This window comes from Gigantopelta aegis, chromosome 4 (genome assembly GCF_016097555.1).
Source record: "Gigantopelta aegis isolate Gae_Host chromosome 4, Gae_host_genome, whole genome shotgun sequence".
Classification (NCBI taxonomy): Eukaryota; Metazoa; Mollusca; class Gastropoda; order Neomphalida; family Peltospiridae; genus Gigantopelta; species Gigantopelta aegis.
This window is the reverse complement of record NC_054702.1, coordinates 81,447,729-81,460,702: the sequence shown is the minus strand read 5'-3', so window position 1 is coordinate 81,460,702 and position 12,974 is coordinate 81,447,729. Positions and strand designations below refer to the sequence as shown.

General features: G+C 33.5%; 1 protein-coding gene across 1 annotated transcript in view; it reads right to left on the bottom strand.

Annotated features, from left to right (window-relative positions):
• LOC121370023 overlaps positions 1-12,748 on the bottom strand; it is a 57,171-nt gene extending 44,423 nt beyond the window's left edge. Inside the window, exons 1-5 of the mRNA XM_041495118.1 lie at positions 12,698-12,748; positions 11,969-12,034; positions 9,909-9,957; positions 8,007-8,209; positions 446-578 (exon numbers count right to left, since the gene is read on the bottom strand). Of these exons, the coding sequence (XP_041351052.1) occupies positions 446-578; positions 8,007-8,209; positions 9,909-9,957; positions 11,969-12,034; positions 12,698-12,748 (502 nt within the window). The remainder of the gene's footprint in view (positions 1-445; positions 579-8,006; positions 8,210-9,908; positions 9,958-11,968; positions 12,035-12,697) is intronic.
• Positions 12,749-12,974: the final 226 nt, after the last annotated feature.

Sequence of the window (12,974 nt, the reverse complement as noted above, 5' to 3'; positions counted from 1 at the left end):
AGATGAAGAAATAAGCATTCCATGGAATTAAACGTATCACCTATCATAAACTTATTTAGTTTTGCTGATCCTTGCATTCATAAATGTTCATATCAATGCATGTTAAACAAAAATACAAAATAAAAATAATTTAAAAAAACAGGTTTTTTTTAAAACATGCATTATATGAATATACAAAGATGTAACTATAACTTAAGTTTCACTGACTTACAGTTTGTGAGAAATGGAACTATATAAACAAGAAAATATTTAACACTGAGCTACTAAAAATATAAAAGGCTGCTTCTATGGAAAAAATAATACCTATATTTTGCTTTTTATGGTATTTCATAAAGGTAAGACAAAAACCATTTATGGTGATGATGATCGATATCAATACACAATATAAGATTATTCACTTTTTCTATTACAGTAACAGAATAATTATGCATGTAGATATATTTACGTCCAAATATGTCTGACTCAATAGCTGAAAAGTTAGTCTGGGCAGCGATTCCATTTTCTGATATAGCAAACAGCAAGAATTCAGGATAATATGGCACTTTGTCAGTGTCAACACTGAGTTTAGTTGCAACCCGCTGAAAGACAAGAAGAAACAAAAACGTCACCGATTAATATTAAATACACCAACAGTTTTAAGTTAATAAATATGTTAATATACACTTTATTATAGGTGTTGTGAACATGAAGGTAGTAAAAATCTCTTCTGAGGTTCTCTTAACAAAACTAAAATGAATGAAAGAAACAACTTAAGGAACTATGAGCTAACTATACTATATAAGTTAGGACATTTTCATCAAACATGTATGTGACAAATATGAACAGTATGTTTAGATTTTGTACAGTGCTGAAATCTAACAATATAACTATTTATATAATATTGTAAATTTATACATGTAGTTCAATTTAACAAAAACTATTTCCATTTACCAAAAGTGTTTAAAAAATGGAAAAGAAATTTTTGAAAAATACATTGTAAATGCAAATAAAAAGCTAAATATTAATTTTATTAAATACAATAATTTTTTGTTTTGTTTAAAGTTTATTATTGACCTTTGTACAATACTCCATTTCAGTGCAAAACATTTATTATAACTACATAATAAATCTGCACAAAATATGTTTTCAGTTTCATTTTTGAACATCAGCCTTAGGAGAAGGTAGGGAAGATGATAATTCTGGCCTAATGGTCATACATATATTATTATGTACGTTACAGGTCATCACTTTAAGTTTAATTTCATGCACCAAGTCCTGGATACAAAACTCAGTTCTATAAGGCTGTTAAGTATTGGGTTCATTTCCCAATCCATTACCACCTCCCACAGAGTTCACGTATAAGACTATTCCCCTGACTTTTCTCTTAACACGATCCCCATTGGTGGGCCCATTGGGCTATTTCTCATTCCAGCCAGTGCACCATGACTGGTATATCAAAGGCCGTGGTATGTACTACCCTGTCTGTGGGATGATGCATATAAAAGATCCCTTGCTGCAAATCGAAAAAAGTAGCCCATGGAGTGGCGACAGTGGGTTTCCTCTCAATATCCGTGTGGTCCTTAACCATATGATGTCATATAACCATAAATAAAATGTGTTGAGTGCATCGTTAAATAAAACATTTCTTTCTTTCTTTTTTTTTCTCTAACAAACTAAAGAACTGGATACTAGTATATGTCCTATTCCAAGATTCTCACACTGAGAACTGGTTAGGAAGTTGATTATTTAACCACTATGCATGAAGACATATGTGTACAACATGGAGGATATTTATGATCATTCTGGACATTGCTTGTAACCATAACAATTTATTAAAGCTATCAAAAGCAATCCATTTTGCGAATGAGATTAATCCACTAATTAAATGAAAAATGTTTAAGCCACAAGACAAAATGTTCCAAGATCCATTATTAACATCAAAGCAAACATCAAAGAAGTATTAAAGAAGTGAAAATCATGTAACTGTTCCATGCTGGTGTGGTAGGTGTCTAAAAAGTGTGCTGTAACGTGAGGGGGTGTCATGTTTTAGCAGTAACATGCTCTGATAATTTGATTAGGACAACTTGAGACATGTGCCAACAGATGGCCTACTGCTTCTGTACACTGCCAGACACATGTAGGAAAGCGATCCCTTTCATAGACTACAGCTGTTCAACGATAAAAACCACCATCAAAATTGGGAAGATCTATATAGTCTTGAGAGATGGTAATAGTTTAATCCAATGTAATCCAGTTTAAATACAGTTTGTTTGCATTAAATTGTTAAGGACTAAAACAAAGTGTGTGGAGGTTTTATTGTAATGAACAGAGCAATGGATTAATGACATCTGACAAATTGGTTTAAAAAGGAATATTGTTAAACCAGGGTTTATGAAATTCCTAAGTTTTATGTCATTACATTAAAAATGTGTAATGTGATCTAGCAAAACAGTGCTCTTGCTCTGGCAAATCCACTTTGTAATTACATAGCACATGTACATGCATATAAAATGGTATGTGCAAATGAAACGAATATCTATAATTAAAATGTCTAATATTACCTTGTATTATAATAAATTAATTAATTATATATATATATATATAATTCAATTTCTGTTAAGTACATTCATTGCAATTTAATGCCATCTTACTGGTCCACCCATTGAGTCTGTTAATTTCTTGATGAATGTAAAGATAACTTTGTCAGGGAACATAATGCTTGATGATGCCACTTTATATTAGTGATCAAAATAAATCAAAATAAAAAATGAAGTTTTAGTGTTATTATTGTTTTAAATTTAATTATAAGGATTATCTGTTATTTATTTTACGTTCAAACATCCAATAAAACATTGACTAAAAATATATGTACATTTAATTTGTCCTAAGAAGTGCTCTATTCAACAAGCTTACATACTTGTCATGTCCCTCCTAGTATTGATATTCTAATATATAACTCAATTATGGCTACATACTATAAATCAAAATGAATAATTTGCTAATTTTAAGCTAATATGCTAGAAGTTCCAAATGGTTGCAAAATGACTTATGGTAGGAATGATAGCTGAAAAGGAACCAGCACATAATATGTATATTTCAAGTCAAATGATCCATTATCTCTACCTTTAGTACACATGTACAGACAAACTACTGTGTAACACTGCCTTTAAAGTAGCACTGTACCAATAACATCCAGTTGGGTCAAAGTTCGAAATCACCTGAACATTTAATAGAGTGGTTAATATCACATGTACCAGCTTTACCATTGATTATAAATGAGAGCTTTTGTTGTCAAAACAATTGTTTTATCTGGACAATAAATGAATGCAATTTTATTTCATCTAGTACCACTGTGTCAAGTATACTAAAATTGTGATTGAAACATGTATGGGACTCCTGTGTGAAACTAGAGGTGTTGTAAAACTATCTGTTTATACTGAATGTGAATTATGAAAGATTCCACGTTCTTCAATTAATACAACGAGAGAGGACTCAGGAGGGCTTGTAGTATTCCTATTTATGGGTCATATTTGGGTTGATATATATAGTGTTTTTAACCACACACATTGTGGAATTTTATTTCGTATAGTACAACCTATATTACCGTAAGTTGCAATTTTTCTCATGTAAATATATTTTGTGGTTGTGTGGGAAAAAAAATTCTGTTCCCTTTCAGTAATTTACGTGACCTTATAATAGCCAGATGCTTTAGTTATATTTTTACAGTAACTTCAGTTTCCTTTGTACTGCACTGGCGTAGGAAGCAGGGGGGGGGGGGGGGGGGGGGGGGCCCCTCCACTTTTCAGACATTTTGCTTATATTTGTTTTATAATAGTGTAAAAGTGTGTAAATATAAAAGTGTGCCCCACACACACTTTCTGGTACCTTCCTACACCACTGTGTAGTATAGTTCTTATTTACAACAGATAATCTATAATTCCCCACACCTCCAGAGTTTGTTAACAGCGGCTTACAGATTGACAATCTTGTTTGACAGAGTTTCCCTGTGAACAGCTGACATGACTGTCTGTATGTGGAGGTCTGTGCCTCATGTCTACAGGTTTGGTAAACTCATACAACCATCTTAGCCAGCCAGGGTGTTTCAATGATTTAAGAGCCTGCTGATGTGTACAGCCTAGGGATAATGCGTGTTTTCTAAACACTGCAAGTACCAGCCTGACTTTCAGCCCTCTATAGTTTAAACATATTTATTACTGTTTAACAACAATCGGTTTTGGGATTGGCCAACATAATTGTATATGAAGTCTAAGTAGATTCAACATACAATGAGATAATGAGGTAATGAGTATGAGGTTTGTCAATCAAATTTCACTAATTAAAGTTTTTAAGTTTTTGTTTGTTAACAACACCACTAGAGCATATAGCTTTGTTAATTATTGGCTATTGGATGCCAAACATTTGGTAATTTTGAGTCTTAGAGAGGAAACCTAGTATATAGCAAGAGATCTTTTATATATATGCACAGACAGGATTGCACATACCACAGCCTTTGATATACCAGTTATGGTGCACTGGCTGGAATGAGAAATATTCACTAATTAAAATCACCACATGGAAATATAGACTTTATGACCATGAATGTATATCAGATTAATTTATTTTAGAATTCAGTTATTAATTTATGCTTTTTTATTAATATGTAAATATAGTAACTAGCAAAACATTTTATACATTCTTTCTAACTAATAGGACAGCACATGATATATATTCTGAAGAAGCTATGAAACAATTTGAAAACTGTAACTGAGTATTTTTTTTTATGCCTCATCATTGCCATTCTTCTTGAATGATGTTTTCAAAGGGGGTGAGGTGTAAACCAGTAGTAAAACACTTTCCTGATGCATGGTCAGTTTAGGATTGATCCCCATTGGATGGCCCACTGGGCTATGTTTCATTTGTCAGGGCTTCTAGATTATGGTAGCCCCACTCCCATGGCTAGTGATATTCAATGTTGGGCTAGTAAATAATTACTATTGCCATCCCCGACGGCTAGTGAAAAAAAAAAAAAGAGTCAAATTTTATAATTTATATGAATATCCTGACCCAACCCCAACCCTTAATGTTTTTAAGTTCTGTCTCCCTCTTTAGGTGGCATATCTGATTATTGCTATTATTTAGTAAAATTGTATTAACTTAATGTAAAGTAGGGTTTGTGGATTTTTAATCTTGGCTAGTACATTTTTGAAATCACTGATCCCATGGCTAGTGGATTTTTAAAACATTCTAGAAGCCCTGCGTTTGTAACAAAAGGCTGTGGTACGTACCAGTACTCTCCTGTCTGTAGAATAATGCATATACAAGAGACTTTGCTGCTAATTAATCTAAAAGAATCATCTCTGTGGTCCGTAATCAGACATGTATGTCCAACATCAGTGTTCGAAATAAGCACTTGTCCGTTTGTCCTGACAAGTAAAAATCTGCTTGGACAAGCAAAATATACCTCAATGGTTGTCCAGTGGACAAGTGAAAATATTCAATGCAGTTTAATTTTGAGCAATCAAAAAGACGGTCCTTGTACTTGAATAAAACAAAATATTTATTTGGACAATAGAAAATATTGTTGGACAAGTAGATTTCTTGATGTACTTGTCCGGTGGACAAATGAAAATTTCTGCTTATTTCTATTGCTGATAACCATAATCACAATGTGTTGAGTGTATCATTAGATAAAACACTTCTTTCTTTCAGAGTTAATTGATCAAAATGACTCACTTCAATTGACCAGCCAGGGATGTACCTGGCCTCAAATAGCTAGTTATGAGGGCAGTAAATAGAAAAATCATGCAAGTCTCAGTATCATGTACCCATAGGAACCATTCCATCTAGACACAAAATACATCCACTCTCTACATCCCCAAAACGATACAGCCCTACTATATTATATATTATGCTTATGAATTAATCAGACTGTTCCCAAAGACTTTATGTCAACAAGTAGAAAATCCATGCTTAGTAGTGCTTACAGAACTGTTAATATTTGACAAAGGGATTTCATCACCTGCTAATGAGGATCTGAAGATGTATACTGAAATTAATTGGACTTAACCTGGATAGCTACTAGAAAATATTACACTTTTACACCAAAAATCACATAAATTATTAATGTGTCGATTCAGGAAGTTTTGTTGATGAAAATAAAGCAATTTAGGCCAATATAAAATAAATGCTAGATTTTTCATCCCTTCTTTCCCAAAAGATAAAGTTAAAGTGTTTTTTTAGCGACACCACTAGAGCACATTGCTTTATTAATCATTAGCTATTGGATGTGAAACATTTGGTAATTTTGACAGTCTTAGAGAGGAAACCAGCTGCATGTTTCCATTAGTAGAAAAAGATCCTTTATATGCACTATCCCACAGAAAGCAGAGCACATACCACATCCTTTGATATACCAGTAGTGGTGCACTGGCTGAAACAAGAAATAGTGCAATATGGGCAGGCCCACCAATGGGGATCGATCCTAGACTGACTGCACATCAGGTGAACATTTTACCACAGTACTATGTCCTACCCAGCCCGGTCAAAATGATGTGCAGTATTTCCAATATCATGAAAATATTAAAATTTGAATGTAAATCTAGCATTTCATTTATAATGGCCAAGCTTATACAATGTATAATGCCAAACAACCAGATTCTGTGCCTTTAAATATCCTGGACTATTATAGGTAATAGGCACAAACTGTGAGCTTATATACCGGTATATGTGTATTAACATGTGCTTCCAATATTTTCACATAACTACAGTTGCCCATCTCTTTGGTCCATCCCCAGTGAAATGCATCATCTAATGACACATGTTTACAGCACCAGCCATGGCCTTCCAGTTACCCTGACACCAGGAGGATTGTAAACACACTATAATCAAAGTCACCTCCAACAACACCGTGTTTCCAACACATGCTCCACCTGCCAGACATTTCTAACAGGTATTGGAGCTGTTTAGACTTGGCAGGTGTCTTCATGGGCAGCATACTGTATGTACTTGTACCTATCTGAGTACGTTAGACACAGTTACATAGGCACTATAGACCAATACACATACTGTATGTACTTGTACCTATCTGAGTACGTTAGACACAGTTACATAGGCACTATAGACCAATACACATACTGTATGTACTTGTACCTATCTGAGTACGTTAGACACAGTTACATAGGCACTATAGACCAATACACATACTGTATGTACTTGTACCTATCTGAGTACGTTAGACACAGTTACATAGGCACTATAGACCAATACACATACTGGTACTAGTATTACATTATTCACAGATAATCATAGAAATATCACTCAGCAGGATTTATGATTCTCTTAAAATTCACATTAGTTAACATTTTCGAATCAAATTGAGACACCACTGTTGTCAGTCTTCAGTGTATACTACATAACTGTAACTAAATAAAAATACATATTAATTTATTGGGAATAGATATTGGTATTTGCACAAATATTCACTGTATATACTACTATAATATAAATATACTACCAATTAGAATTGCAGGTGGTTTGTTTAATTGATATATAAATATTTGACATTTTAACATGCATGTTTTAACTATGACATGAAACTCCAATTTGGTACAATGCAACCTTGAATGCATTATGTACAAATACATGAGCACAATAGCCTATAGTATATATACAGGCACTTATATATTTTTGTTCAGGTGCATGTCTCGAGTGGGGTTGGGGTGGGTTTCAGCAATTTAATCTTCCTTGTAAATATTCTTTAAGATATATTTTCTGGAGAAGCATGACTCGAACCCCCTAAAAATGTACTTGCCACAGTTTAGACCCAACCCCCCTGTATAATGTCATGCATACATGCCTGTTGTTACAGAGAGAACCATGGTTTACCTGGTTTTATCATGTAAAAGTAGGCTATGTATGTTGTGAAAAATGTTCATGCCTATGACAATGGGGAAAAGACAAGTTGATTTTAGTAAACAAACAAGTAAACAAACAAATATGGTACTATAAAAACACCAAACAAACATTACCTCTCCAAGGAGAACCCAAGGCTGTGGCTCTGTTCCAGGATAGAAATTTCGGTCTCTCACAAGCAAGACATACACAAAATAAACTGGTCCAGGAACTATGGAGTCAGGAACTGGCACTGACCAAGTGATGTCTGTGTAATAGGAACTGGCCTTCAGTTTCACTTTATTCCCAAAATGCCACGTCACATTTGTTTTGTCATTATCTGTAAGGAATAAAGGATATAAATATTATTACAAGAGAGACAGAGACAGAGACAGACACACACTCACTCTCACACAACACACATACAACAGCGAGAGAGAGAGAGAGAGAGGAAGAGAGAGAGAGAGAGAGAGAGAGAGAGAGAGAGAGAGAGAGAGAGAGAGAGAGAGAGAGAGAGAGAGAGAGAGGGGGGGGAGGGGGGAGGGAGGGAGGGAGGGAGGGAGGGATGAACAGATGGACGGACATACAGACAGACAGACGATTGAAATTTGAAATGAAGACAATATCATCCAATTACACAAATATTAGCACATATTAGGTACATATTACTAGTGACAAATTGCATAGTTAAAATCAATACAATTAATCATCCACATTAACCGCAGTTGTAACAAGAATGAGTAGGCTAATTCATCAAATAACATCAGATACAAGATTCACACACCGTATATATGTCATTTCATTTACATGTGTTTTCAAAAATATAGATTTTTTAATGAAAATGTGTCAAACACTATGAACACATCTGTCAATTACTAAAATAAAGGCTTTTGTCATGATAAAAGTCACTGACACAATTGAAATATTCCACATGCAATCAATGTAGAAACTGAAACAATGAAAATGTCAAGTTCTACTTAAATGTTTCATTGCATGAACTATAGATGCATAAACTATAGATGCATAAACTATAGATGCCATTCATATTTTTCTTAAATGTTAATTTCAATGTTTGAATGAAGGTTTTCTATCAGATTGTGTGAATAACTAATGAAAAACTATTGATTCATTGTTTTTAATCAACACTTGATTACACAATTATGAGATTTAATCTTTAAGATGTATTAATTATATTCTTATAAATCAGTGATCAAGATACAAATGAAGTAACCTGTTTGCACTTCTACAAATGTTAAACTTAAATACAAACCAGTGAGATTAATATAGATGAAAGCCACAAGTAGACATGCTGAATTTACTTATTTTCTTCATTATATTATTTGATATGAAAACATGCAGTTACAGTCCTTGCATGTTTATAACCAAGAAAGCTGTGCAAGCTTGTGAATGTTTACTTTGTAAAGGTGTTTTTTTTAATATTAAAGGGACTACATGTATATCCTGATTTTGCAGCCATTGTAAGATGATTCTGACTAACAGACATTTTGGCAACTAAAATTAAATATTAAATATATATTCTTGGTTAGAATACCAGTGTCTACATATCTAATGTGTTTGTGATTGTGTGCTAATGTTTGTAGAATTAATTTTAGTTTTTCTTCACAATATATATTTTTTCTTACATACTAAATTATTGAAGGTAAAATCTGGTTTAGGCTAATACAAACTTTAGGACAATGACAGACATCTTGTTAAAATAGATACTGATATTCTAAATAGGAAAATATCTTTAACATGTAATTTTAGTCATCAAAAAGGATTTTAAGACATAAACAATGGCAGCAAACTCAAAATAGTCCATTTAATGACAAGTAATTAACTATGGCTATTGGCTCTGGGCTCTTGGCAGCCAAATTAATATCTTGCTGCCATATAGACTCCACTTACCAATATTTTATATGAAAGACAGCTAGGACATACAGACTATATCACTGAGTACAATAGCAACCAGGTGTCATTGCAAACTGAGCAACATATCTTAATTATGTTTCTCTGTTCATGTTTGCTAATTAACTTACCTACAAATGGTCCTGTAAAGAAACTGCAGGCTGTTTGGCATCCTTTTGTCTGTAAAAAATATATAGACCCAATAAACACTTGAAACACAATGTAATAATATACAATGAGTGTGTGAATATACGTGTGTAATGGTGTAGGAAGGTGCTAAAACGTGGAGGGGCACACACACACACACACATATATATAAATCTATATATATATCATTGCTGCCGCTACTGGATCAAGAAACGTGAGGGCACATACCCTTCTTGCACCCTCCCCAAACCTCTTCCTATGCCAGTGGCATGGTATACACACAAAATTAATTCAGTATCCAGGATATACGTTCAGTGATATAAACAAAATTATTTTTATATTTAATATTCCAGTAAACAGCATTGGTTTGAATAAAAGTTAACAAAACAGAGATCAATAAATTTGCAAATGGGATGTAATGTTTCATAGTTGAAAAAAAAAACCCCACTGAGGTCATCTCTAAAGATGAAATCTGGTTTACATAAAATGTTTTATTATCCATGTGGTTCAACATAACCAAGTTAATATTAATCATAATAATAATCATACGAAGCACACATGTAACAAGTGTAATGACATAATTTAGGAAAGCCACATCATAACATGATCTTGTTTCTCCAGTCCTAGCTCAGACTGTGCATTTGAAATATGACGTGATTTCGTCATCTCCTTCTAGTTGTGGCTGAAACATTTTGAGTTGGGTCTTGTTATTCATAAAGATAACAACAATAATAATATGGATAATAAAGAAATTATTACACTCGCGTGTGAGTCGTACTGATTTTACGAAACTTGTGTCAGGATTCATATATTATTCTTGCTCTCACTTGGGCAATACAAAAATCCTGACACTCGTTTCATAAAATCAGTACGATACCCAATTGCATATAATAATCTCTATTTATTACAGTTAAAACTGTGACTAATGCCACACTGGTTTCTGCATTGAACATTTCAGGATATTCCACCAAAATACAGAGGAGGCATGCAGGTACCAGTTGCACTCTCTTTAAATCTAACTGTGAATGAATGAATGAATGAATGAATGTTTAACGACACCCCAGCACGAAAAATACATCGGCTATTGGGTGTCAAACTATGGTAATGGAAACAAATAGGGTGATGATCAACATCAATAGAAAAATTCAAGATATAAATAAAAACAGTGTAATGAATGAATGAATGAATGTTTAACGACACCCCAGCACGAAAAATACATCGGCTATTGGGTGCCAAACTATGGTAATGCAAATAAATAAAGTGATGATCAACATCAATATAAAAATTCAAGATTTAAACAAAAACAGTGCAAAAACACAAAATATCACAGAATTTTACAGATACTGAATTTTACTCAAAATTTTAATTTGGTGCTGTATTGGCCATTCTCAAAGAGAATGTTACACCCCTGCACCACGGTGAGGTTACAGCACGCGCAGGGGCTAACTGTGAATAAAAACCCCAAAGAAGAAACAAAAACAAACAAAAAGCTATCTATTCAAGATACTTACACATAATTGGTCATCACTACAAACAGGTCTCCATAAATAAAACTCTTCATATAAATTTGAACACATAGCCCAACACTGAAAAAAAGATATGTATTAAACAGTATCTGCAAATATATTTATATGGGCATAACTAAAATCATTAAATATATTTGAACTCTGCAATACAGGTATACAGTATCAGCATTTTTTATAAATATAATTGTAACTACACCTACAATGACAATGAATTACAATTAAATTTATAAACACATATTCCATAACAGTAATGAAACCAAATAAACTAAGTATACTACATGTAGGTATAATAATAATAATAATAATCAATCATGTTTGTTCACAGTCCTCTTCTTGCCAATGTTATAGTTAATAATTAAAAAAATGTTTCCATCATGGCATAATTAACAATTATGAGAGGTTTAAAAGTAAACTATGTATTCTGAGTTGTTTCAAATTCATTAACCAGGCACACAAACATTCAAGTGTAAAACTCAAAATGGCCTATAAAACAGCAATTGATAAAACTAATATCTTACCATATTGCAGTCGGGTTCTAACGTCAAACAGGTGCCATCTTCTAACACTCCGTAATTCTGTAAAAACTGGAAAAAATAAAACAAATTATTTCGGATATAAACTATCAAACAACACATTCATACTAGACTGGTTGCTTTAAAATGAAGTGATCTCAGTCGAGGCATGGGATTTTTTATCCAGATACCGACTCCAAACCCTGAGTGAGTGCTCCGCAAGGCTCAATGGGTAGGTGTAAACCACTTGCACCGACCAGTGATCCATAACTGGTTCAACAAAGGCCATGGTTTGTGCTATCCTGCCTGTGGGAAGCGCAAATAAAAGATCCCTTGCTGCTAATCGGAAGAGTAGCCCATGAAGTGGCGACAGCGGGTTTCCTCTTAAAATCTGTGTGGTCCTTAACCATATGTCTGACACCATATAACCGTAAATAAAAGGTGTTGAGTGCGTCGTTAAATAAAACATTTCTTTCTTTCTTTTAAAATGAAGTCGACAGTATCCCCATTCCTCTCCCTGATTAAGAATACAACAAAAATGAAGGAACAAAAAAAACCCAAGAATTCTGCGCAATTAAATGAGTCCCCTACCATAAACGTATTTTTGTTTCACTGACAGTTGCATGGGTAAGATGTTCCTCTCAATGCAGGTTAAAAACAAATATCAATAGAAATTATTTTTAAAATTTTATCACATGCATTTCATGGACCTAGGACTTGTAGTTTGTGACAAACTGATCCAAACGCGACACCACCATCCAAAGTTGACATCACCATCACCCCCATTGTAAACGTAATGCCTATATCTCGCGTTTTCATTCAGTAAAGGCGAGACAAAATGTCATACACCATTCTTAGTAGGTATTATCTTACATTAAATGAAATAACAATAGTAAACGACAAAAAAAGAACTTTTGAACTAAACTGAAATGCATAAATAGTGGCTCGTAAGGATCCAGGATTTCTTGCAGAGGGATTGTCATTATTCAACTACTTATATCAAGTTGTATAT